The 24,087-nt window shown below is 42.4% G+C and overlaps 1 protein-coding gene across 2 annotated transcripts in view; it reads right to left on the bottom strand.

The window, feature by feature from the left end:
- TENT4A (terminal nucleotidyltransferase 4A) overlaps positions 1-23,635 on the bottom strand; it is a 31,887-nt gene extending 8,252 nt beyond the window's left edge. For both annotated transcript variants that reach the window (XM_066625517.1, XM_066625518.1), the window contains exons 1-7: positions 22,908-23,635; positions 12,713-12,836; positions 10,357-10,403; positions 8,934-9,054; positions 4,193-4,300; positions 2,462-2,590; positions 859-1,072 (exon numbers count right to left, since the gene is read on the bottom strand). In XM_066625517.1, coding sequence (XP_066481614.1) covers positions 859-1,072; positions 2,462-2,590; positions 4,193-4,300; positions 8,934-9,054; positions 10,357-10,403; positions 12,713-12,836; positions 22,908-23,587 — 1,423 coding nt within the window. In that variant the 5' untranslated portion in view covers positions 23,588-23,635. The remainder of the gene's footprint in view (positions 1-858; positions 1,073-2,461; positions 2,591-4,192; positions 4,301-8,933; positions 9,055-10,356; positions 10,404-12,712; positions 12,837-22,907) is intronic.
- Between the last annotated feature and the right edge of the window lie 452 nt (positions 23,636-24,087).

The following is a 24,087-nucleotide window of genomic DNA, read 5'->3' as shown; positions in this document are numbered from 1 at the left end:
AAGATGGCGACTGCTATCTTATTACAACCCACCAGAAATTCAATCATGACCCACCAAGTGGGTCGCGACCCACAGTTTGAGAACCTCTGCTATAAATACTATAATTGTGCATATGAAACTCAGCATCTGAAAATTTGAGTTTTTCTGTACAAGGATCAACCATTCCACTGCTCTCCTGGTCAGGGCACCAGGCTCGTTCAGGGTTCAAATAGTAAACTAATTCTAAGCTGAGATCACCAGTGCTACCCTCTTCCACTTCATCTACCACAAATCCAATTCCCAAGTGACCTTTGCCTTGTTTCTGTGGGGTATCTCCCAACACAAAGCATACAATGCTTGGGTCTCAAGGTCTACGAAGAAAGCCCACCATTTCCCACTAGGTAAAATGAACAAGCACAGCAGGGTGAAATACAAGAGGCCATTACAATAGGTCACATATTAAAATTCTTAACAGTCAAATATAAGGTAAATATAAGAGCTCTGCTCTGAGAAGTTCTTGAAGTGCACTTTAAGCCATTTCTGCCCAACATTGCATATATGCCACAAGGAGCAAATGTGTGCACCTGTGGGCTGGGCAGATATAGTTAATATGTTAGTGGGGGTATTCAGCAATACAGCTTGAAACATGGAAATACACAGTATCCTAGCTACTGCATGATGCTCACAGTAGAAGCAGAAGAGAAACACTGACTGCTACATTCAAATCTTGATTTTGTAAACACAGCAGAGATTGAAGCAAGTTAATTTGTTGCTTCTGGGTAACTAATTGTATGAGACAAGTTTTTCAGGTACCTTTGAGCTCTGTGCTAAATCAAAGTTCTTCAGTGGAAAAATGTTAAATGGCTTGTGTTATCTCACCAGGCAGGAGAGGATCTTCAATACACAACATAGATGGTCGATATCCATTAGTCATGGCTTTCATGATTTCTTCTTTCGCAATATAGGCACCTCCATTCTTTATTCTAATGCCAGTTTTCAAGTAATTAAAATTTCTTCCATAGAGTTCAAAAAATTCTATTAGAAGCATTCCAAGGTTTTCATCTGATCTCCTAGCATCAATTCTTGGGTGCAACTGTAATTATAAAAAAACAGCACTTTGTTTTGGTGACAATTGTTTATTTCCATAAACTTTGCTTATTTCACTGTAGTCACCACCTAACAAAAATCTAGTCTCTCTCAATAGCCTCTTCTTACATTTTGAAATGATGGCAGCTGCCAGCATAATACAGCAAAGAATGCACTTGTGTCTTTTGAAGGAAGTTACAGGTTGCCTACTTGAATTTGATAAGGCTATATTTCCCAGTCCCAAAAGCAAACTCTTCCGGTATGGAGGAAGAAAAGATGGGCTGAGACATATATCCAGTTGTGCCTACACATTAGAATTTCTGAAGCCAAAGCAGACAGCTTTTTCAGTTCAATACAAACAATTTATGAACACCATTTATATTGGAGGTTTAAATATTCACAGAACTGCAGAAGCACCCTCAAAGTTATTTTGGAAATGTAAGTGCAAGATCAGTAAGTTTCTCAATGTTTTCAAGAGCAGAGATTCCCTGTACGACACAGGTAACAACAATAACTACATGCAGTGTAGATTAATGAACTGCATTGATTCATTTGCATTTATTATGTAAATAGAAATGCTCAGTCACTGCCATGTGAAAATTAAGGCAGTTCGTGGTTAAACAGATGAAACAATACAGAACTGCATGAGCTGAGTCATTCACACAAGAGTTTCCCTATGGAGTTTACAGAAGAAGGTAGCAGTTCAACATGACATATTCAGCTCACCTTACCTATTGATTACAGGTATAACCTAATTATCCATGGATTTTTTTACCTGCAGTTTTATCTCAACGCAATGAAAAGGGACCTTTAAATTAAAGGAAAGAAGCTGTTTAACAATTGTCAATCGCCTTGTTATTGTGAGAAACGACAGCCGGCTGACAATCCATCAATCACTCCAGGCACTTAGAACAGCTTCCCTCTAAGGTAAGCAACCCCTTCCCCCTGAGCACGTGAAAGGAAGATAATCACTTTGCATTCCTTCCCAGCAGGTTACTGGCTTGGAGTGAAGTCTTTCTCAGTGTCTGGAGAGAGACTGATTGATGGATTGTCTGCCCAATGATTCTGTCTTACATCACAAGGTCAGCAAGGCTGTTTTTTTAAATTGCCTAGAAAAGGGACATTGTTTTTTAAATGGATTTGCCATCCATATGAGTTCTGGGAATGGAACCCTTGCAAATAACGAGATTCAACCTGTATATCACCTTGACCCCATTTATATTTTGCCTTTTATTTATACAAAAGAGAGCTTTACAAAACTGGACAATAAGGAATATCTGCAGTTGAAATAGAGTCTAGAAGCAAAAGAATTCTTTGGATATATGAATACTAGTAGCTCATTTTCAAATAGTTTTTACAAAGAATTCTCCAAATCCGAAACTAACAAAGGGCTTACCTGCAGGAAGCTAATTGCCATTAAAATGAGGCTGTAAGAGCTAATTCCGCCTGTAAAAACTTCATTCAAATCCCTTTGAAGGAGGAACTGTTTTAATACTAAAATCAGGTAAGGCAGCAACGAATATTTCTGCAAGTAAGAAAGAGTTTTCTATAAGAGTTTTGGGAAGAAAAACATTTTGCTTAAAGATTTATTGTGAAGAATAAAGAAAACACAAGCCAGAAAACAAAGGGCTTGATATTCACACATTCTGGAACAAACAAAATTTGCTTGGATAGTCTGATCCATTGCTGCCAAGAACACTGGTTTTGCACATAACAGGAGATAACCTATTTTATGTACATGCTACTGAAACACACTACTGTATAAGCCATTATTAATATGAATTGTTACATTAGGCACGATACGTTGTCTACAGAAGCTTGCAAAACAAGCCTAACTGCCCTTAATTTCAGCTAGGTGCCAGGATCAACAACTTCTGCTGAAGATCACTGGCCCTGAGTCACATCTCATAGTAGTGACCTCTCCAGCCTGACATGGATGGTTGTATGCACAGCAGTACTCTCCATGACATTTTCCTAGTCACACGGTTCAGATCCATCACTAGTGCAATGCTATCCATGACTCCTTTGGAAGCTCAAGCTGATGGATCTACCTGAGAGAGACTGAACACAGAGAAACCACTGAAGAAACTGAGAATGAAATATGGCCCAGAAAATTGAACTGATACACTCTCTTAGCACCTCACAGATGGGTTAAGTGCATAAGAGATATCGACCATCATGACATGGTCTCCTGTCAAGGGAAGTATGCTGCCTCTCTTCTCCTATGAAAGGAAAATCGTCTTTATGTTTGTGTGTAGAATAAGCCCCAAGAGTTAGGACTGCTGAACTGGTTGAAGAGAACATCATATAAGCAAAATTTTGGGAATATCTTTCCTTTTGGAAGAGACATCAACCCCTGACTTCTCTACTGAAGAGGAATTAATCCTCTGTTGCCTCCTCACCTCCCTTACTAGCAGAAAACTTCTGGGTTCACATTGAAGAGTCTGCATATAAACTGGAAAATTACACAGAAGGGCAGGAAAGTGTCTCTAAGCACATCCTCTTACAATTATCAAAGCACCAAGTACAGAAAACCTTTCAAGCCCTGGATCAGAAGGAAAAAAGGAAGCAGGATGAAATTCAAATTGATTTCAACCAGCCACCCAAATTTATCATGAAGGGAGATGGGGGTCACCTATCGGTTAGGCTGGGCTGCTCCTGCAGACAGGCTGCCATAGCAGGTTCGACAGGACAACATGATGGTTGGTAGGTACACTTGCATGCCTGCCTTCCAGACAGTCACAAATGAGGAAGGTAAGAATCAAAAGACTTTAGCCTAGCTCTGGTCTTCCCTCCCTTAGGGCTGTGGCCCACAGCTGAGTCACAACGGCAATCTTTCATCAAGCACTCCTTCCATTTGAAGATTAAAGCCAAGTTTAATTTTGCTGACAATGTGCAATTCAAGTTAAACTGAGATTGCAATGAATTGCCCCTAACCGAAAAACATGAATGATTAATACGAGATGTTGATGAATTTGACATAACCTCATCTTTTACATCTTTCTAGAATTAACAAGCAGAAGAAATGATACAGCAAATGGAAGATAGGCACAAAGTAAATGACATTTGGGTATTAGGTAGGAGATGAAGGGTATGTCAAATGCTGCTGTTTGTTCTGCAACAGTACCTTCATGTAGTCTTTGATAAGCTGAGCTGCCTTCACACCAGTTTCCACATTAAAACTAATGTCAACTTTCACTTCTGTTTCCTGGTCAGTTAGCTTTATTATTGGTACCTGCAAAATAATTAAAATAGTAATTTCACATTGATCTAGATCAGTCTTGCCAATAGCAATGTAGTTGTACTTGCCCATTCCTTGGTCCATGCACATGTCTTGCTTCTTTCTTCCTTCTCTTCCCAGGCCAATATATGCTGCCACCAGCTTCTCTTCTTTCTAGCCCAAGTGCATGTTTTGACTTTAAACTGGCAGCAATTATAGTCTCACATGTGTAGTCTTCAGAACACTGCACAGTATTTGTCATATATGGCAGCTGCATATGTAACCCTTATTCTTCTGATCTGAAAGTTACTTGTACCTTAAAGCTAGAAAAGAGTTCTATAATAGCATCAGTCTCCACTGCAATGTGGAAAACAGCACAGTGCTAATCCCGGTGCAGAGGCAGGCATAGCATACCACTGAGGCACCTGCCTTGAGAAAGGTGATTGGATCATTGTCAAAATGAATAGCTGGTTTACATAAAATTAAATTTAACAAGTTCTATTTACTAACAGAGTCCAGTATACTTGCTAATTTTCTTTCTACCAAGGAAACCTAAATTCTGAGATCTGTATAGAGTTAAACAAACTAAACTAATTTGCAGTGGGGCAGATGTGTTAGTCTTTTGCAACAGTTCAGATCTTGTGTAACTTTAACTATTAACCAATGTATTTCAGAATTAAATTCCTGCCTCAACATGGGAAAACCAGGAAAATTGTGCTGTATATTGTATTGTTGAAAGAGGTATAATCAATAACCATTTGCCAATTACACCTTTTCCATCTCATAGTCCTTTGACTATGTCACTTTTCACAACTGATTTTATTTGTTAATCTTTTAGGTGCTACAAGTTGTTTAACTTCTATATACTGAGACATAGCACAGTTGTGGATAGAATGTTGGGATTTGATCAAGAAGACCTGTATTTCAATCCTCACTCATCCATGAAGCTCTCCTTCTCCAGAAGACATGGAGGCACTCACAGTCACTCAGTCTAACCTATCTCACAAGAACATTGTGAGGAAAAGAGGCAAGAGAAAGTGAGAATGCATGGTTCTCTAAGCTCCTTTGAGGAAAGGGAAAACAAACATTTATTTTATATTAAAGATTCTGCTCAAGTTAATCATGGGAAGAAGCATATAAGAATGAAAGTCTCACTATGACAACTGAAATTCATTTTTATTTAACAAATATACATAGAATATCAGGTGCTAAGGAGGTTGAATTAAACTGATGACAGCCTCTCCATTTCGCTTAAGAGAAGAAATGTACTGACTAGAAAATGGGAAACTGCTTACAAGCTCAATCAACCCCAGAAGATACGGCCATTAAGGATAAAAAGCACAGTCCTCACGTTTGTTTCTTTGTATGCTAGCACACTTACTCTCTTCCGCCATAATCCTAGCCTGTTGCCTATTTCTTAACAGGATCTTTTCCAAATCACTTCCTGCTTTAATTCTATCACTTTGACATTGGCTGTAAGAGAGATCACTTTAATAGAACAAATTCCACATACAAAATGCACTCCATGGACTGTGATTCGTGCAGTTACTTGCTGATAGAAGGCAGATATCTGTTCCACTTCTTCATGGACTGTTTGGAGGCAGAGCTATGGCATTTACATTAATGATTGTATCTATCTGTATCTTCCAAAAGAAGCCTAATAAGCGTAACGTGGATAACGTTTTCAAACTGAATGTATTTTATAAAATTGCTTTTTGAGGATATAATGTTTCTACTGCTAAGCAGGGAAAAGTTTAAGAACAGATAGGCTCTCCTCATGCTGAGAAGGGTGACTAGGTACAATAATTACTACCTTTAGTCACTCTCTCTTATACATAGCAGGATTAGAATTGAAGTACCAGCTCAGAGGAACAAAAATGAAACAGAATTTCTTAAACCTAAAAGCAGCGATTCCCAAACTTACTACTGCTGTGAACCTGGAAGTGGCAGTGATGTGAAATGTGTCATACTGTGATGTCACCACTACTCACTTCTGGGTTCAGAAGCCAAATGGGAGCCTCAAAATAGCAGTAAGAGGGATAGAGCGGGGTGGTGGCTTTTCCCAGTGCATGGTTTTTGCGTGTTGCAGCTCTGCCTGCTTCGCTGAGCCTCTGGCCACTATTTCGTAGCTTGTGCCACAGTCTCACTGCCAGGCTGCAGGGGTCCTCTTTGGGAATTACTTCATTAACGGCAAAAATGAAGCAGCTTTGGGGTCTTGGACACGGAAGCCAGCATAATCAGCAATTGGATACAGGTCCATTCATATCACATCAATAGCACTTACGTCCAAGTAAGACTGCCACTCTAAACACCACATCCTCATGTATAGCAAGGATCTAATCTAAAAATAGCACATTATTCTTATTGGCTAAGATTTCAAGTGGCTGCCTTAACCTGAAAGCTAATGATAAAATAAAGATTTAAAATAAAAGGGTGATGTGTCCTGTTAGCTCTTTAACTTGAGAGAAAAGGATAAAAGAAAGCAAGAAGAGAAGCCCCCAAAAGGAACCACCAAAACAGCAACAGCCTGCAAATCAGATATCATACAGAAGTGTGCTATTTAATACAAGTCCGTGTCGGGGCAATGACTCACAAGCTAAAGGCAGTATAACATATGCCAAGAGGAATCTTCGAATGTCAGCACCAGCAAATCTGGGAACAGCAGGGACACTGAACACCACTTGTCAGTGATGTCAGGGTCTGAACTCAGAAAAACAAACAAAAGAAGAAGAAAAAACAAACTACAAAGTCTGTATTAAGCTTGAAGATTCAACACCAGGACATATGGCTCTAAAAAAGTATGTCAAGAAAATACAAATCACAACTTTTTGATTATGCCAAATTTTAGCTTTTCATAAAACCTCACAGATTTTGTTGATTGAACATTAAGAAAAATTGAACTTTCCTGGCATTGTGTTCCAGATTGTTTCATACATAATGCACTGAATAGCACATTAATGGAAGAACTGCAAGAATATAATGCAAGAACTGTTCCAGAATAAGACCAGAAGCCAACAGGTGAGGAACAGATATAGAACAAGCCACCAAGGACATATTAATGCATACTGAAAGTTATTCACCAAGAATAAACTGAAACTTTGGGAATTAGTAAGACATCCAATGGAAGAGGAAAATATAAACTTCCAAAAAGGCAAGGTAGTTTTTTAAGACAAAGGTATGAGTAAAAGCTATTCTGAGGTAAAAGGAAGAACTGAGAAAGTACACTATTTGAGGTGTTGCGAATCAAAAAGGGAAATACAAAGAACTCTACGAAGTAACTAACAGTAACCTTGCGGGAGAAATTTAGAGGAAGTTTCAGAAATGTAATGGGAATATAGAAAAGCCTTGCTATTGATGTAGTGCTTAGATAAAAGATGTGAAGCTTCAAAAACAGGAATTTTACTTACAGGTGAATTCCTGGCAGAGGAAAGGCATTCCTAATGTTCTGGGAAAACCTCTTGTGCCAGCACATGGTAGGGTTGACTGATGATAGCTTCTCCTCCACACAGGGCTGACAGTTTCTCCAGATTATATTACTGAGCTGAAAAAACAATTATGCCTCCAACCAAGAGTACATGTCAACCATTGACATATCCAATTGTGTACCTCTTAATAATTTTTAAAACTTTCTCAACCTCATAGTTTCAACTCTTAAATAATTTGTACTACCCACTGGCCATGCTGCAAATACCACCCTCCATTGATAGCGCTTCCAAAATAGTGGTGCGTGGAATGCCCTTCCTCTACCAGGAAGAGGAATTCACCTGGTAAGTAAAGAGGTTGGAGGAGAATGAACCCAATTAAAAATAATTAGCTATGGGCTGTGAGCCCTTCAGGCCAACATCCTATCTCATTGCGAGGTAGGGCCAGACTGGGAAAAACTGTCCACCCCGAACAGAGAAAAAGCTGTTAACAGTCGATGTTACCTCATGCTGGTAGCATGAATTAGGAATGCCCTTCCTCTGCCAAGGAACTCAACTCTTCATGTATCAGAAATATTGGGTGCACAGCTATAAAATGGTTGTTGGATTATAGAATTGTAACAATTTTAATTCAAGCAATCAATTAAATACATAGGCTTGTATCCTAAGTTGTTATACAAATGAAAAGCACGTTCAGTTGTTGGGAGGCAGAGATATTTTCATCAATTTCCCCTTAAACTCTTCAACCCTTTGTGCCCCATATGGCCTAAAAGATTCCCTGCAAACCACTCAATAGGAACTTTGATGAATGCAGAGGGACTGCTGTGCCGAGGAGGAGGAAAGGTTTTTATCCATGAGCTTCCTTCTCTGCATGCTCCTTAGGATGCAACCCAAAATATTTAACTAGAGCGTTACTTAAGCATGTCCAATTATTTTAAAAAGTCTCAAAGAACTTTACAGGAATTTCTGATAATTTGGAGAAGGACGCATGGAACATTACAACTAAATATAGGTTTTTAGGTCAAAGCTTATCAGAATTCAAATGCTAATGTTACGGTCTGATTTAAGACAGTCCAGTCAACTCTTAATATATCAGGGTCCTCAGAAACTTCAGTAGTGAGATTCAACACAGCTTAACAGTAGTTGCATTTTAAGAATTGTTTAACGTAACTTTGCCTCCTTGACTTTTAATTTTAGGAGAAATATGATATGTTTTAGTGACTTACCGTAGCTTTATCAAGCACTTTAATTGAATATGGCTCAGCCACATTGTGTTTCCTTAGTGCTTGCTCCAGCAGCTGTAGAGGAGGGCTCTCCCATTTTCCAAAAACTACTAAGTCAATATCACTAATAAAAAAAACACAACATTTACTAGAGTTTAGGCATTATGCTCCCTTTAAAAAGGGGAAAAAATCATCTATACACAGCATTTAGCACAAATATATAATTGTAATGAAAAGTTATTCAGCCTTCAGTATACGAATTTATCCCCCTAATCAGTTTGAAGTGCTCCTTCAAGTATTGCAATGAACATAAAGTTAACAGTGTACAGCAGTGGTTCCCATACTGTGAACACCTGCACCAAAGGGTGCCATTGGCAAACTCACAGGGTGCAGCAGGATTTCCCCCTTCAGCTTCTTCCCAGGTCTCCTGGCACCACCACCTTGGACTGCACACAATTCTTGCAAGCTCGCAGGTGATATAAGATGGTGGCACCCAGGATTGCTGGGAAGAAGAGGCTGCCACAAAAGGTCCCTATGACCATGGTAAATTTGGAAACTGCTTGTGTAAAGTAATTGTACACAGAAAATCTCAAACTAGAGTATATTGTGCAATTATTGCGCAGTAAACGGCCAGAGTGATGACCAAACAGAAAAAGATCCATCTGGAATGTTGTATGTTCTTGAAAGATGGAACTTCTTTGTGTATTGTAAAGACCCCCCTGGGGGTTTAGAGAAAGCCTGCCCATGTAAACAACCCTGAATAAATTCAAAGGAGTACTCCAATGACAAAGGAAGACAGTATGTAAATACCAGTATTATGACAATGATGATGTTGGAATTTAGTATATAATGTAGGCATATTGTTTTATCATAAAGCTTATTTTTAAAGGTATTTTAAATCTCAGCCTATACGATTGTGATTGTTTATACTTTTCTTCCTGTTACTGTAAAAATAGCTAAGATATGATCTGTATGTCTGGTCATCGTTCTGTATATTCACATTTCTATATTATCTGCAATCCTACAAAGTCAGAAACACTAGCAATTCTAGTGTGCTGCATGCTTCACACAAGCAGCCTAAAACAAAGTTTCCATTTACCTGTGCATAATAAACACCTCTTGCAGTGCAAGGCAAAGAATGTTACGCAGAAATAAGTCCCACTGTATTCAACAGGATGTACTCTCAGGAAAGTGCATGTAGGATTGAAGCCTTAGTATTTAGTCAATTTGGAAAACAGCACAATTAATGTATTGCATATTTACATATTAAGCCTGAAAAGTCTTAATTCTTGTTAAATGAGACAGCTTGTTCTGCTATCTTAAGTCTAACGAATGAGAATTAAAAAATACCAACATGTTCATTCTGTAATGTAGTACTTACAGAGAATATGAGAGCCAGAAGTGTTGCCAAAATCTCAGTACTTACCTAGTTGGCAGATACAGGCCCGTACTAAAACTACCAAATATCTGAACCTGGAAAAGAGATGTAAAGTTAATACACCATTGTGGATGCCTTTGAGAGATTTTTCAGTTCCTCATTCACACTGTTTGGATCTACTGTACAGAGCAGTACATGAGGCATGCAATGATATCCAATAGTTTATTCAAAACTGTTTAATCAAAATAGTTTAATCAAAACGGTAGGAAAAATACTTTTCCTACCGGACACCTCCCACCCAAAAACATACTAGCCCATAGCAGGTGGCCCACTGCCTGACTGCTAAAACCATTAGGAGCACTTTGCAGGTTTGCATTCCCTGCCTCTTTTCCCACTCGCACACAAACGTCCTCTTTTCTAGTTTGCTCCAACACCCAAATTAAGCAAACTAGATCAACACACTGGGTTTTCAAACCATGGGTTTGGAGACATTCCTAGTTAGAACAAACTGGAAAAGAGAGGAGGGGTTCCTCACATGACAGGGAGGAAGAGGCTGCAGCACTTTCCTGATCCTTCAAATAAGTGATTGTCAGTGTATGTCCCCCACAGTATCACTTAGTATGGTCTGCCAAAAGAAAGTACCACCAGAAGTAACTGGTGATGATGTCAGTGCCAGATACAGTGGTGCCTCGCAAGACGGAATTAATTCGTTCCGCAAGTCATTTCGTATTGCGAAAATTTCGTCTTGCGAAGTGCGGTTTCCCATAGGAATGCATTGAAATTTAATTAATGCGTTCCTATGGGCAAAAAAAGTCAGAACAAAGTCAAATTTGGTTTACAAAGTGTTTATTAAGTGCTCTTTAAAGCACTTTTAAAATGCTTTTAAGAATTTTAAAAATTCTTCTTGCGAAGCACAGCCATAGAAAAAATTTGTCTTGCGAAGCACGGCATAGAAAAATTCGTCTTGCAAGTCACCAGAAAAAATCGCAAAAACGCTTTCGTCTTGTGAGTTTTTCGGTGTGCGAGGCATTCGTCTTGCGAGGCACCACTGTACTTCCAGACTGGGAAGTGAGACAGGATACAACAAACACTGGTAAGAGGTTCAGGGTGGATGGGAAAGTTTTTCTAAGCATGCAAAAGAGCACATATTGGAGCTTTGCCCATCAAACCGAGCCTCCTACTGCTGCTTGTTATGTTGTGTTGAGGGTCTCGCTGCCAGGCGATTGGGGTCTGGGAGGTCTGCACAACCACCAGACACCACCTCAAATACCACTGGTTGAGAAACACTGCTTCAAATCAATTCACTGAATTGTCAAAAACAAGCATGTGAGCTTCAGAATATTATCTGAAGTTATTAATATGGTTTTTTTCAGGAAGGCCTCAAGGTCAAAATTAAATAAATTTCTGAAAAGAGGACATTCAGCATTAATTGCTTCAATGTTTCCAAGTTCTTGTGGTGTTTAAGGAGCCAACTTTAAGGAGACAGCTTCTGCCTGACTAGATAAGCACAAGAAATTAAGATTTTTGTATAAATGGAATATAGCTACTTGCCTGTATAAATATTGCTAAGCAGTTGCAAAAACAATAAATCCTGAACAATGTAGATGCTCTTTAGTTCCTGCAGCCAGCTTTTGAAATGTCAGAAACATAATACAACTTCTTGGATTTCAATTCCAAGAATACAAGATAAACTTTATTATCAAGCAACATTTGTTACAATTTAAGGTGCTGATGATCCAAGTATTTTTTCAAGATAAAGTATTGCAATGACACTTTAATCAAGACTTGTAATTTATCCACTTGCCTGGTCTTCTGTAGCAAGCAAAACTACTCTGCCTCCAAGTAACCAAGCACAGCCCCACTGTTGAGAGTAACAAAACCACCACAGCATTCTGCTATTTCCTCCATTTGGGAAAACATGGGTTTGTGCTGAACTTCCTGTACCTGTGCTGTCTGAGCAGAGGGAAAAAAGTATGCAGACTAGGAGAATACAGTTCAATGCTACATTTCCCTTGAATGGCAGTTCTTAAACTCTTCAGGAGTTTGGGAACCGCTGGTAAGTTTTGAGAGGGGTGGGAACTGGTTTAAACCATTAAGTCAGCCCTAAGCTTACTTAAGGTATAGTTTCTATGGGTATAGTTTCTAGCAAGTTGCCGATTTCAAATAATTGGGGGGGGGGTGTTGTACCACACTTTCAACTTCCTGAATGAGGTTATACATTACTTGAAATAAGTCCAGAAGGCACCAAGGAACTTATAGGAACTTCTATCTTGATACAGTGCTGAGAAAGAAATTGAGTTCTTTCCATACTTTCTGGTTTAGGCCAGAGAGTGTTACACAGGTGCATTACTGTGGGGAGGGACAGGGTACAGCAAACGGGAAGTAGAGCTAGAGATGTACTCACATCAGCTGTAGGCCAAAGCTCTTTGATAACAGTTTCTATTCTTTTCACTACTTCTCTTCTCATAACTGCTTCTTCCGGACAAGGGGACATAAACTCGTAGAAGTCCCTTATTTCTTCATGGAGCCTACAGGTCAGAATAAAGAGGTCAGCAGCAACAGAGAGAAGACTTCAAAATAATTCATTGAGTATACAGCCAGAATTTAAATCTGAGTTTCCCACATCAAAGATCAACACTCTAGCCATTGGACTACATTGGGGCTTCAGTTTTCACAAATACTGTATGCCTTACTATTGGCTGAAGAACAAATACATTACAAGTAATTTTAATTGGCAAACAAAGTTTTCTTCTGTGTTACTTACCACAGGATTTATTTATTTATTTACTGCATTTGTATCCTGCCTTTCTCCCCGAAGGGACCCAAGGCGGCTTACAACAATAAATAAATACAAAAACATAAACACAATTAAACTAATTAAAAACACTTCACAAAATGTAGCATTTTAAAGACAGCAATCAGATATTGAAAGAGTAAAAAAGAACAATCATAGCAATTTTATAAAAGCCCCAAGCCTGTGAACCTGTTGTTAAAAAAGATATTTAAAAAGCCAAGAACTCAGAAGACTTGTCTAAAAAGAAATGTCTTCAGGCCTCGCTGGAAAGTTTCAAGAGGGGGAGCAGTTCGTAAATCAAGGGGGAAGGAATTCCATAATGTTGGTGCCACTACTGAGAAGGCCCTATTTCTTGACGCTGCCCCAAGTACTTCCCTGGGTGGCAGCACTTGTAAGAGGGCCCTCTCCAATGACCTAAAGGGATGAACTGGATTGTATGGAACTAGGTGGTCTCTTTGATACCTTGGCCCCGAGTGATATAGGGCTTTGAAGGTCAAAACCAGCAGCTTGAATTGGGCCCAGAAACATATGGGCAGCCAATGCAGCCGCTGGAGAAGCGACCAACACAGTTGAACTGCCTACCTCCAATAACTACATGGGCTGCTGTTTATGAACCATCTTCAAGGGCAGCCCCACACAGAGCATGTTACAATAATCTAAACTCGATGTCACTGAGGCATGGATCACCATGGCCACGTCTGCATGATCCAAATATGGCTGCAGCTGGACCACAAGACGAAGCTGAGCAAAGAACCCCCTGGCCACAGCCACCACCTGGGAATCCAGGAGCAGCTATGAGTCCAGGTGGATCCCCAAGTTGTGGACCTGCTCCTTCGGGGAAAGTGCAACCCTATTCAGTGCAGGATGATACTCCAGTACTTGCATTGAGGATTTCCAGACCAAGAAAACCTCTGTCTTATCCGGACTTAATTTCCGCTTGTTAGACCTCATTCAGATCCCCACCACCTCCAGACCTCAACTGCCACCATGGAATCTGGAAGAAAGGAGAGTTAGAGCTGGGTGTCATCAGCATATTGATGGCACCCCACTCCAAATCCCCGGATGACCTCTCCCAGTGGTTTCATATAGATCAGGGGTGTCCAAACATTTTGGCAGGAGGACCACATCATTTCTCTGACACTGTGTCGGGGGCCGAGAAAAGAAAGGAATTAATTTACAGTTCAAATTTCAATATTATTTTATTATTATTTTATTTTATTGATTATATCCCGCCTTTTTGCCCCATGGGCACACAAGGCGGCCTACAACAATTAAAGATACAAAATTAACAATTAAAAACAATAATTAAAACAGTTCCTTTCCTTCACTGTCGCCGCTGCCTCACAGACATGAAGCAGCAAGTAGCGGATGGAGCCCTTGTCCCACAGCTCACGCGAGAGAACGAACAGTTGCCCTTACGCTGAGAGCAGCTGCGTCAGGCCTGTACAGGCTCCAGCAAGTCTCTGGAGGGCCAGAAGCTCACTGGAGACTGGGGCTCCCTGAGGGTACACTGGGAGTCCCTGAGGCTGCAAGTGGTCCCCAGACCTGGGTTTGGGCACCCCTGATATAGATGTTAAATAGCACAGGGGACAGAATTGAACCCTGTGGCAAGCCTCAAGGGCCCATCCCCCAGCACCACCATCTGGGACCAATCCTCCAAGCAGGAGCGGAACCACCACAAAACAGTGCCCCCAACTTGGCCAATCGGCCCAGAAGGACAGCATGGTTGATGATATTGAGATGACCTCTCTCTTGAGAGGTGTAGCAGGAACAACAGGGATGCACTCCCCCGTCCAGTCCCCAGCATAAGTCATCAACCAAGGGGACAAAGGTAGCTTCCATCCCAATGCCCGGGCTGAAACCAGATTGAAAAGGATCCAGATAATCCGCTTTATCCAAGACCCTCTGGAGTTGAGAAGCCACCACCCACTTTGTTACCTTGCCCAGAAATGGGATGATAGAGACTGGCCGGCAATTGTCTAGTACAGTGGATTCCAGGGAAGGTTTTTTTCAGAAGGGGCCAAACCACTGACCGCTTCAAAGCAAGCGGTAGCATCCCCTCCATCAAAAAGGAATTGACCACCTTCCCTGTCCACTCAGCCAGTCCCTCTCAGGCAGTTCTAATTAGCCAAGCCAGGCAAGGGTCAAGCAGGCAGGCAGACTATTGTGGCATTTGTATCCCACTTTTCTTCCACACAAAAATAGTGCCCAAGTAACAAGCAGGTCAGCCAAAGCACATTAAACTACAACACAAACAAGTATACCAACAAGATAATCACAATAGAACAGCACTGAACACATGAATACACACCCAAAATAAAAGCACAAAAACACAGCATTAAAACAGCATAAATCCTGCAGCAACTATGTGAAAAAGTCTGCTGGAATACAAACTTTTCACCAGGACTTAGACATCTGGTAAAAGGCCAGTAGTGATAGGGTGTGAGGATAGAGGAAAGCCCTTTCCCAGGTCCCAGCCAACCAACAATCTGACAGCAGAGAGAAATACATAAAAGCTTCTGCCACTGAATCTGAACAAATTGACAGGTTCACAAGTAAGAAGGCGGTGTCTCTTTCATAAAGCTTCATCCAGCCTATAAGACCTATTTTTTAGCTTTATGTAAGGGATATCTTCTCTTGATTTATAACATTGTCTAAACCAGGGGTGGGCAAACCCCAGCTTGCCGGCCATTTGTGGCCCTTGGGGGCTCCCAATCCAGCCCGCAGGGAGCACCCAGTCTCCAGTGAGCTTCTGACCCTTTGGAGACTGTTGGAGCCTGCGCAAGCCCGTGACTGCTGGTCATGACTGCCAGATGTGAGCTGTGGGCCAAGTTAGAGCAAGGCCTTTTATAGTCTCCATGTGTTTTCTACCTTTCCCTGGGCATTATTTTAACACCTCCCCCATTGCCTCTGAACAACTTATGTCTCCATGTGTTTCTGGCTTGGTCTGTATGTTTTCACTGTGCAAGAGGTGTTCTCATGTGCCTGTATTATAGTTCTCATATGCATTTTTTAGGGGAAACCTGAGATCTGCTCCAGCATCCAAAATGCAGATCCCTAACCAATCCATCAAGGCAGGGATTGATGCTCAGTAAAATTCATTCATTCATGTAATTTTCCTCTCTAATATATTCATACAGATTTATTCAAATCTGAAATGTAAATTAATTCTTTTTCCTTGCCCCCCCCCCGACACACTGTCAGAGAGATGATGTGGCCTCCTGCCAAAATGTTTGCTTACCCCGGTCTAAACTATATGACTTTCTATAAGACTCCTTCATATCTACTGCTCACAATGGGAGCTATGCACAAAGTAGAAAAATGTGAGCATGTGAAGCTTCTTTATTTGCAAACCACTTTGTTAACTTTATGTTGAAAAATGGTTTACAATTACTCTCTATACAAATGTATTACATACGTACACACTCTATAGCAAGTGAGACTACTGGTCACACAGTTTTGTCTATTATAACTAATAATAGCTCTCCAAGATCTTATGCAAAACAATTTTTTTACATGAAGATGCTCATGACTAAACTCTGAACAAAGCATGTGTTTTACTACCAGGCAATGGCCTTACCCTGTTCAGATTACTAGGGCACTGTATTTTGTAGAACAAACCTAAAGTACATCAGTATTTTGCTACATTTACCCCTTCTAGTCTGGAATACATAATATATATAGTTCTCTGTAACCTTGCTTGCAACCAGGGCTACAAGCAAGGAGTGAGCCCCTCAGCAGGCCAAGAAATCACTCACTCATTCAGAGCTAATCTCTGTCACCATTTGATTAAACCTAACTAATGTCCCAACACTCCAAGGGAAGACCAATAGTGGGGATCTTCCTAGTTCTTACAGTTCTTGATGGATTGGTTAGGGATCTGCATTTTGGATGCTGGAGCAGATCTCAGGTTTCCCCTAAAAAATGTTTAAAAACAGACTAACAGTGCAATCCTAGCCTTATGTTAGGCTGCAGCCTAGGAGGGTCGCAAACATGCTATAAAGCATGTTTGTGCCTCCTTGGGAGCAAGCTATGCAAGCGCATGGAAGTGTGCTGGAGCATGGAGGCTGCATCCAGCCTCCCTGGCAGCTTGCGCCAGGAAGGCTGTGTTGGCTGAGCTCAGCTGAGAGGGGTCAGGGGAGGTGTTCCGGGGCAAGGGGTGGGCGGGGATGGGACCCAGCAGTTATGCCAGATCCCAAACCCATTCCCCAAGCAGCGCATAGCGGCTTCAAGCCGCTCCATTCTCCTCAGACTTGTGCCACCTCTTAATGTGGCGCAGGTCCAAGGAGACCTATTGGGGCTGTGGAGGCTTACAAGAATTTCCCCTTACTTCTAGCTGAGCCAATTCTAGCCCCAATCTTGCGCTGGATACAGCACAGTCATCCTGGACTGCCTGTTCCAGTGCAAGATAGGATTGCGCTGTAAGAGAAACTAGGCTCACTCACTCCCCAAGAAGAAAAAGAGAGAACTATTGAGCATATTGTTATTTTAACTGCACAAAAGACAAGAAAATAGAAGGGGGCTTTGTGGGTCAGTGGCTAGGCTCACCAAATGCCAAGGTTACCTATCAGCTTCTGTTGATTTAAGTCTGAAGTATGGCAGGAATCAACCAAGTGAGTCCCTAAATTGAAGTGGTACAAAAGGCAAAAAAGGGTTGGAAAGAACCCATGAGCAAGGAAGTCACTGTAACTGGTTCTAAAGAAGGAAGGAAGCAAGGCAAGGGAGCCAAGGCTACTTTCCTAGGGCAATGGGTGCAATAGAAGATTTGAGACCTCTTGCCATCAGCCCAATTCAAATGCCACAAAACCAGCATGGATTAAGCTGTCCTGACAGATACCTAGCACTGCATACATATGAAAGCAAACACGTATGCAGAGATACAAATAAAGTGTCAGGCAGTAGCTCCCACCACCACCGCCTCTCCTGATGGTCAAGGAACGCTCAGGTAAAGGGTAGAGCACAAAGAGCAGCAGGATGAATATGAATTTCTTAAACTGGGGAGTCAAAAGTGGTGCTTTAATTCAATTTCAGAAGTTCCACATTACCAGAACAAACAAGACCTTGATTCTAGTATCCAAAAATCTACTCTGATCCAGTGAGTAGCGACTGTGGTCCCAATCCTATCCAATTTTCCAGTGCCGGTGCTGGTGTGTCAATGGGGTATGCACTGCTTCCTGTGTTGGGGAGGCAGTCACATTTGTTCCCTCACCTTGGGGCTGCATTGCAGCTGCACTGGTGCTGAAAAATTGGATAGGATTGGGCCTTGTGATGCTATGTTTAGGGTTCAGGTAGATTCACAAAGTGATGGTGGTCTTTAAGGTAATATACAGCATAATACTATGCATGTCTTCACAGAAATAAGTTGTGATGGAAAATGTGAGTTGAAAATGGAACTTGTTCCCAGGCTAAGAGTGTAATGTGTGAATAACTGAAGCTAAGAAAGAGACTCACTGGACATACCATCACTGGACATAAAATTCTTTGCCATCTATTCCACCTGTATATACACTGATAACAGAATTCAGGAGTAAGTTCCAAGCTGTACACTTGTTTCCTGGAAGGGGGGGTAGTGCAACTCCATCTGAAACAGGCTGCAGTCCGTCCATCCCCAACTGGTGGAACTTCCAACCAACAATATACCAATCTTACAGACCAGTGGTTCTCACACATTTAGCACCAGGACCCTCTTTTCAGAAGGAGAATCTGTCAGGACCCACTGGAAGTGATGGCATAACCAGAAGTAACATCATGAAGCAGGAAAATTTTTCACAATCCTAGGCTGCAATCCTACCCACACTTACCCAGGAGTCCCACTGACTATCATTATTTAAAGAATATACATAGTAGCCTGTTAAAAGTACAGAGCTGTAACATTTCCCTAAATGCAGTCACATACCATGGAAGCATCAATATTTATATTAAAATCATTTTTAAAACATTTATGTTAAAGCATATATTAAAAGCATTTATATTAAAAATAAAATTTTGAAATGAATGGGGTAACCACCTGAAATTGGCTAACGACCCACCTCATGGGTCCATTTATTTGCGAGCCACCTAATGGGTCCATTTATTTAATGGGTCCAAAAGTATCAATTTAGTTGCCTTAATCCAGCACAAAACTGCCTCCAAACATCAGTTCAGGGTTTCCATCACATCCTTGAGATCAGCTGGTAAAAATAGGAGGTAGAGCTTAGAGTCATACTGATGACACTTTAGCTGAAACCTCCATATATCCTTACCCCACGCTTTCACATAGATCTTAGAAGCACAGGGGGCAAAATGGAAAACCAAGGCACTGTATATAGGCCATAGGTAGAGGTGTTTGAAAACAGTGTCACTTTATTTTACTCAGAAGTAAACCCATTGTCTTCAATAAGACTTAGGCTGTAAACCTATCTTACTGGAATCAGACACCTCCAGCCATAGGATGAAACCATGGTTCCTCAACAACACTTTCTGGGTACACCCCTCTAAAAAAGGAATGAAGCCACCATAACACAATGCCTCCAGGTCCCACACTAAGTGGAAAATGCAGAAGATACCATGATAAATGGAACAGAAAACTACAAGTGGTCGTGGAGAATCAACAGGCGCGCTTCCCCATCGATTGCCTGCTGTAGGTCATCCACCAGAGCAAACAAGGCATTCTCAGACATGAACCCAGATCAGAAACTGGTCTGAAATTGATCTAGCTAATGGTATCATCCAGAACTACTTGGAGTTCTAACACATTTGCTTCAACAGATTGCTAAGATATGGAAAATTTGTTATCTAATATCAGCTGGATCCAAGGTAAAGTCTTTTAAAAATGGCTTTACTACTGCTTTCTTTAGAACAAGGAAACCACTTCTTATCCTAGATGTAATTAAAACTAACAGAACTGGGTTCAATACCTGTGCCATGGATACGAGTGGTTTTATCTGCAAAATATATTGCAAACTAGTCACAATGGGCTATCAAGAGTTCAAGCAATTGCTCCCCAGGGCCAAATTGTAACAGACTCTTCATCACTTGGAAAGGCTCACATGGCGACATTGTGTCGATGCAGTGGTGGCAGAGAAATTCGTCTCCTTTGTCACTGTTATTGCTACAGAATAGGTTTAACACACACTCTAGCCTGATTCACTCAGATTCACCACAGGTTTTCTGCCATCTACAGTCTATCCAAGGGCCAACCTACAGAGAAATAATAGAACATGTACTTCCTTTAGCCACAGAATTAGGAAGCATCCTTTATTATCCTGTAGGTGTGATGGAGGATAGAATCATGATTATTATTAATAAGAATATTTTCAACAAATGCATGTGTTCCATTTCAACAAATTGATTTCAACTTTTCAACAAATGGATGTCTTCTAGCAATAGCATTCACACGCAAAAGAAAACTATCTTCTAAGGTGAAATCCTTATAAATAGAATTCTACCCTTTCATGTTCCTTCCTCAGGTCTTTCCAAATGTTACATAGCAGAATAAGTCCAGGTGTACAACTGACAGAAAGCATGGCTTCTTGCCAGATGCATCTATAGGATACTTGTGCTTGCCAACACATTTGTTAAATTCACACAATATTCTTCAGCATTTAATTAAAAACACACACATACATACAGCACTTTAAAATGTTCAGTTAACTTTGCTTATATTATATCTGCAATCTAAACAACAATCTTACAGAAATAGAAGAGTTATTCCCATATTGCAGATAGGGAGGGGCTGAGAGAGAACGGCTTGCCTAAATTCATCTAGTACATTCATGGCAGAGACAAGATTTGAACTAGGCAATCCTAATTTGTAACCTGGTCTCTTAGCCTTTAGGTTATGCTGGCTCTAAAAGCACATCTTAAACAGCACAACTAAAATGTAAGCATAAAAGTTTCCCACTATAGGTTTTACGGCACTCTAAGGCTGCAATCCTATACATGAGGCTTACCTCTAAGTAGACATGAGTAGGCTTGTACTGTTACACACTTCATAGCCCCAATCCCATCTGTGTTTTACCAAGAAGTAAATGCCACTAACTTCAGAGATACTTAAGATCCTAAATTAAGTGGACACAGAAAAGGTTTCTCAATATTTTCTCAATGGAAGGCCCTGCCTAGAATGCAGGCAACCTTCAAAAAGCTCACAGGAGAGAGCATTTTCTCCCTCATCTATTAGCTCTGATACTACACAAATATTTCAGTCTAGAAGTTATGGTGTGTTTTTAGAACAAACTTACCTGATGACTCAGACAAGTCATTTTTTTCATAAGGTCAAAAGAGACATGACTGTGAACAAAACCTTGCACTCTTAAAGATTGTAGTTTAAAAGCAGACAGCAGGGGGGGGAAGAGGGGCAGTTCAGAGCAAGACTTCAGAGCTGAGGTGTGTGATAAACTCCCTCCTGCTGCATTTCCCCAATTTAACCTCCCCACAAGGTGCAGGGGGAAGAAGAATTAAAAAAATACCTGTGGTTCTGTTCCAAGTTAGATCCCCACAACTGATTTCAAGTCAACAAACAAACCACCACATCACACACTCACAGGAAAGTCTGTTCATTAAATTTCTGCTCAACAGTGCATATATGCAACAGGGACCAAATGTGTACACCTGAGGGCTTTGCAAAAATGGGTTAATCTTCTGAGTCACATGTAGGCTAACCCTCAATGTCAGCCTCCCATTTGCAACATGGGTCTGATAATGCCAAGGTGACCAGATGTCCTCTTTTTCCAGGACATGTCCTCTTTTTTAGCCTCATGTCCAGGAAAAGAATTTAAATATCCTCCTTTCTCCTGTTAGCGGGCCCCTCTAGGCAGCACATAGTCTTCTTGTAATAAATTGTATGTAATATAGTCTTTAATAAGTATATAATACTTTAAATTGTAATACTTTAATTGTTATACTTTAAATTGTATGCAATATAGTCTTTCCACGACATGTCCTCTTTTTTTAGCCTCATGTCCAGGAAAAGAATTTAAATATCCTCCTTTCTCCTTGAGCAGGCCCCTCTAGGCAGCACATAGTCTTCTCGTAATAAATTGTATGTAATATAGTCTTTAATAACAAGTAATATACAGGTTGTTCCTCATTATCCACTGGGGTTCTGTTCCAGTGTTCCAGAACCCCAGTGGATGAAAAAATCCGTGGACAAAAAACAGTGGGAAAAATAGATTTAAAGAGGCACTTCCAGGTTTCTTGCCCCTCCATTGCTCCTAATGGAATAAGGTCCAAACCCGCAGGGGTTTGACTCTGGGACTCCCTGCTGATACCATAAAATGTGTTAAATAAAAGCAGTTTTAAAAGTGCATCCCTTTACAATTGTGGTTTAAAAACAGCTTTTCTTACTGTTGTAAAGAAGCAATCAGTAATTAGAAACGCTAAGGATATCCTGCCTTTGCCAGGCTCAGCTGATGCTTGCATGACTCTACAACAGTAAGAAAAGCAGTTTTTCAAGTGTGGTTTTAAAGGGCTGCATTTCCCCCTTCTCCAGGGATCTGCACATACCTTCTCATTTGCAGGGGCCGTTTGTGTTGAGTCAAATCCGGGTATAAAAAATCCATGCATAACAAGGCTGGCCCTGTAGTGTTTAAATGAATTACGAGGAGTTACTCTAGGAGTGTTTTTCGCTTTCGTCTTGTCGCGCCCTACATCCTTCTTGGATGTGCCAAATTTTGGGGTGCCTGGTCCTCTTGCAGTCATGACACCCGGTCGCCCTGGATGACGCTGACCTACCTTCCGGGGTTGTTGTAAGGACGCCAATGCGCGCCAAGTGCTTGGACACCCTGCCTGCCTCTGAGAAGCACGTGCGTGGAGCATCCCTACTCACCCTTGTATGCCGGGACTGTACTGCCTGCTCTTCCAAGGCGTGCCCAGGGCGAGGCTGCGCAGGGGCTGTGCTTGGGAGCCGGCCAGGGCGGCCCCCGTGCGGCCATCGCCGCTGCCGGAGAGCAGGTAGTTCATGCCATAGGTGCTGGCCTTGTTGTCCCGTTTCCTGCGGCCCGGGTGGTACTGGTGCGGGTGGTGGGATCGGTGAGGGGCGGCGGAGGGCCTGGGGCTCGGCCCGTCGTCCTCTCCTCCGCAGCCCCGCTCCGCTTGGCTCTCCCCGGCAGGGGTCCGGCAGGGGGGCGGCCCGGGGCCGGCCCGGCCGCAGGACGAGGGGCAGGAGGACGCGCCGCCGCCGGGACTGTCAGTGCCAGACTCGAGCGAGGAGGGCTGGAGCAGCAGCAGCCGCGGCGCGCGGCGCTCGGCCGCCTGGGCGGGCAGGAGGAGGACGGGCGGCGGCGAGGAGACCGGCTGGGGCGGCGGCGGCGAGGGCGGCCCGGCGCTGGGGGGCGCGGAGCGGAGGAGGCAGCGCGCGTAGCGGGCCGCGAGGGCCGGCGGGAAGGGGGACGGGGCGGGGGGCCCCGAGCCGCCCGCGCGGCCCTGCGAGGTCTCCCAGATCTGCATCCAGAGCGCGTTGGCCGGGCCCTTCTGCTCGGGCTGGATCCAGGCCACGCGGGGGTCCATCCATCCGTCCGGCCCTCCCCAGGCCCCTTCCAGCCGGCTCCGGCAGCCTGTCAGGCACGCGCCGTGGGGAGGGAGCAGCAGCATCGGAGGAGGAACCGGGCGGCGCCAACGGCCGGGTGGTGCACAACCGTCTCCCGCCCCGCCCCCGCTGCGCCTGCGCCGCAGCCCCGCCCCGGGAGCCGCAAGGGCTTTAGGCGACTGCGCCTGCGCCGCTGGGCGCGTGGGGGGAGAGCTGGGGCTGTGAGATTCGCAGCACGCGCGTGTGCGCGTCTACTCAGAACTCAGTCCTATTGCAGTCAGTGGGGCTTCCTCCCAGGAAAGTGTGGAGAGGACTGCAGCCTGAGAGCCCACTGCTATGCGTGTCTACTCAGAAGTCAGTCCCATTATAGCCAGTGGGGCTTACTCCCAGGAAAATGTGCATAGGCTTGCAGCCCAAGCCTATGCATGTCTACTCAGAAGTAAGTCCCATTACAGACAATGGGGCTTACTCCCAGGAAAGT

This window comes from Tiliqua scincoides, chromosome 4, assembly GCF_035046505.1.
Source record: "Tiliqua scincoides isolate rTilSci1 chromosome 4, rTilSci1.hap2, whole genome shotgun sequence".
Taxonomy (NCBI): domain Eukaryota; kingdom Metazoa; phylum Chordata; class Lepidosauria; order Squamata; family Scincidae; genus Tiliqua; species Tiliqua scincoides.
This window is presented reverse-complemented; position numbering and strand designations above follow the sequence as displayed.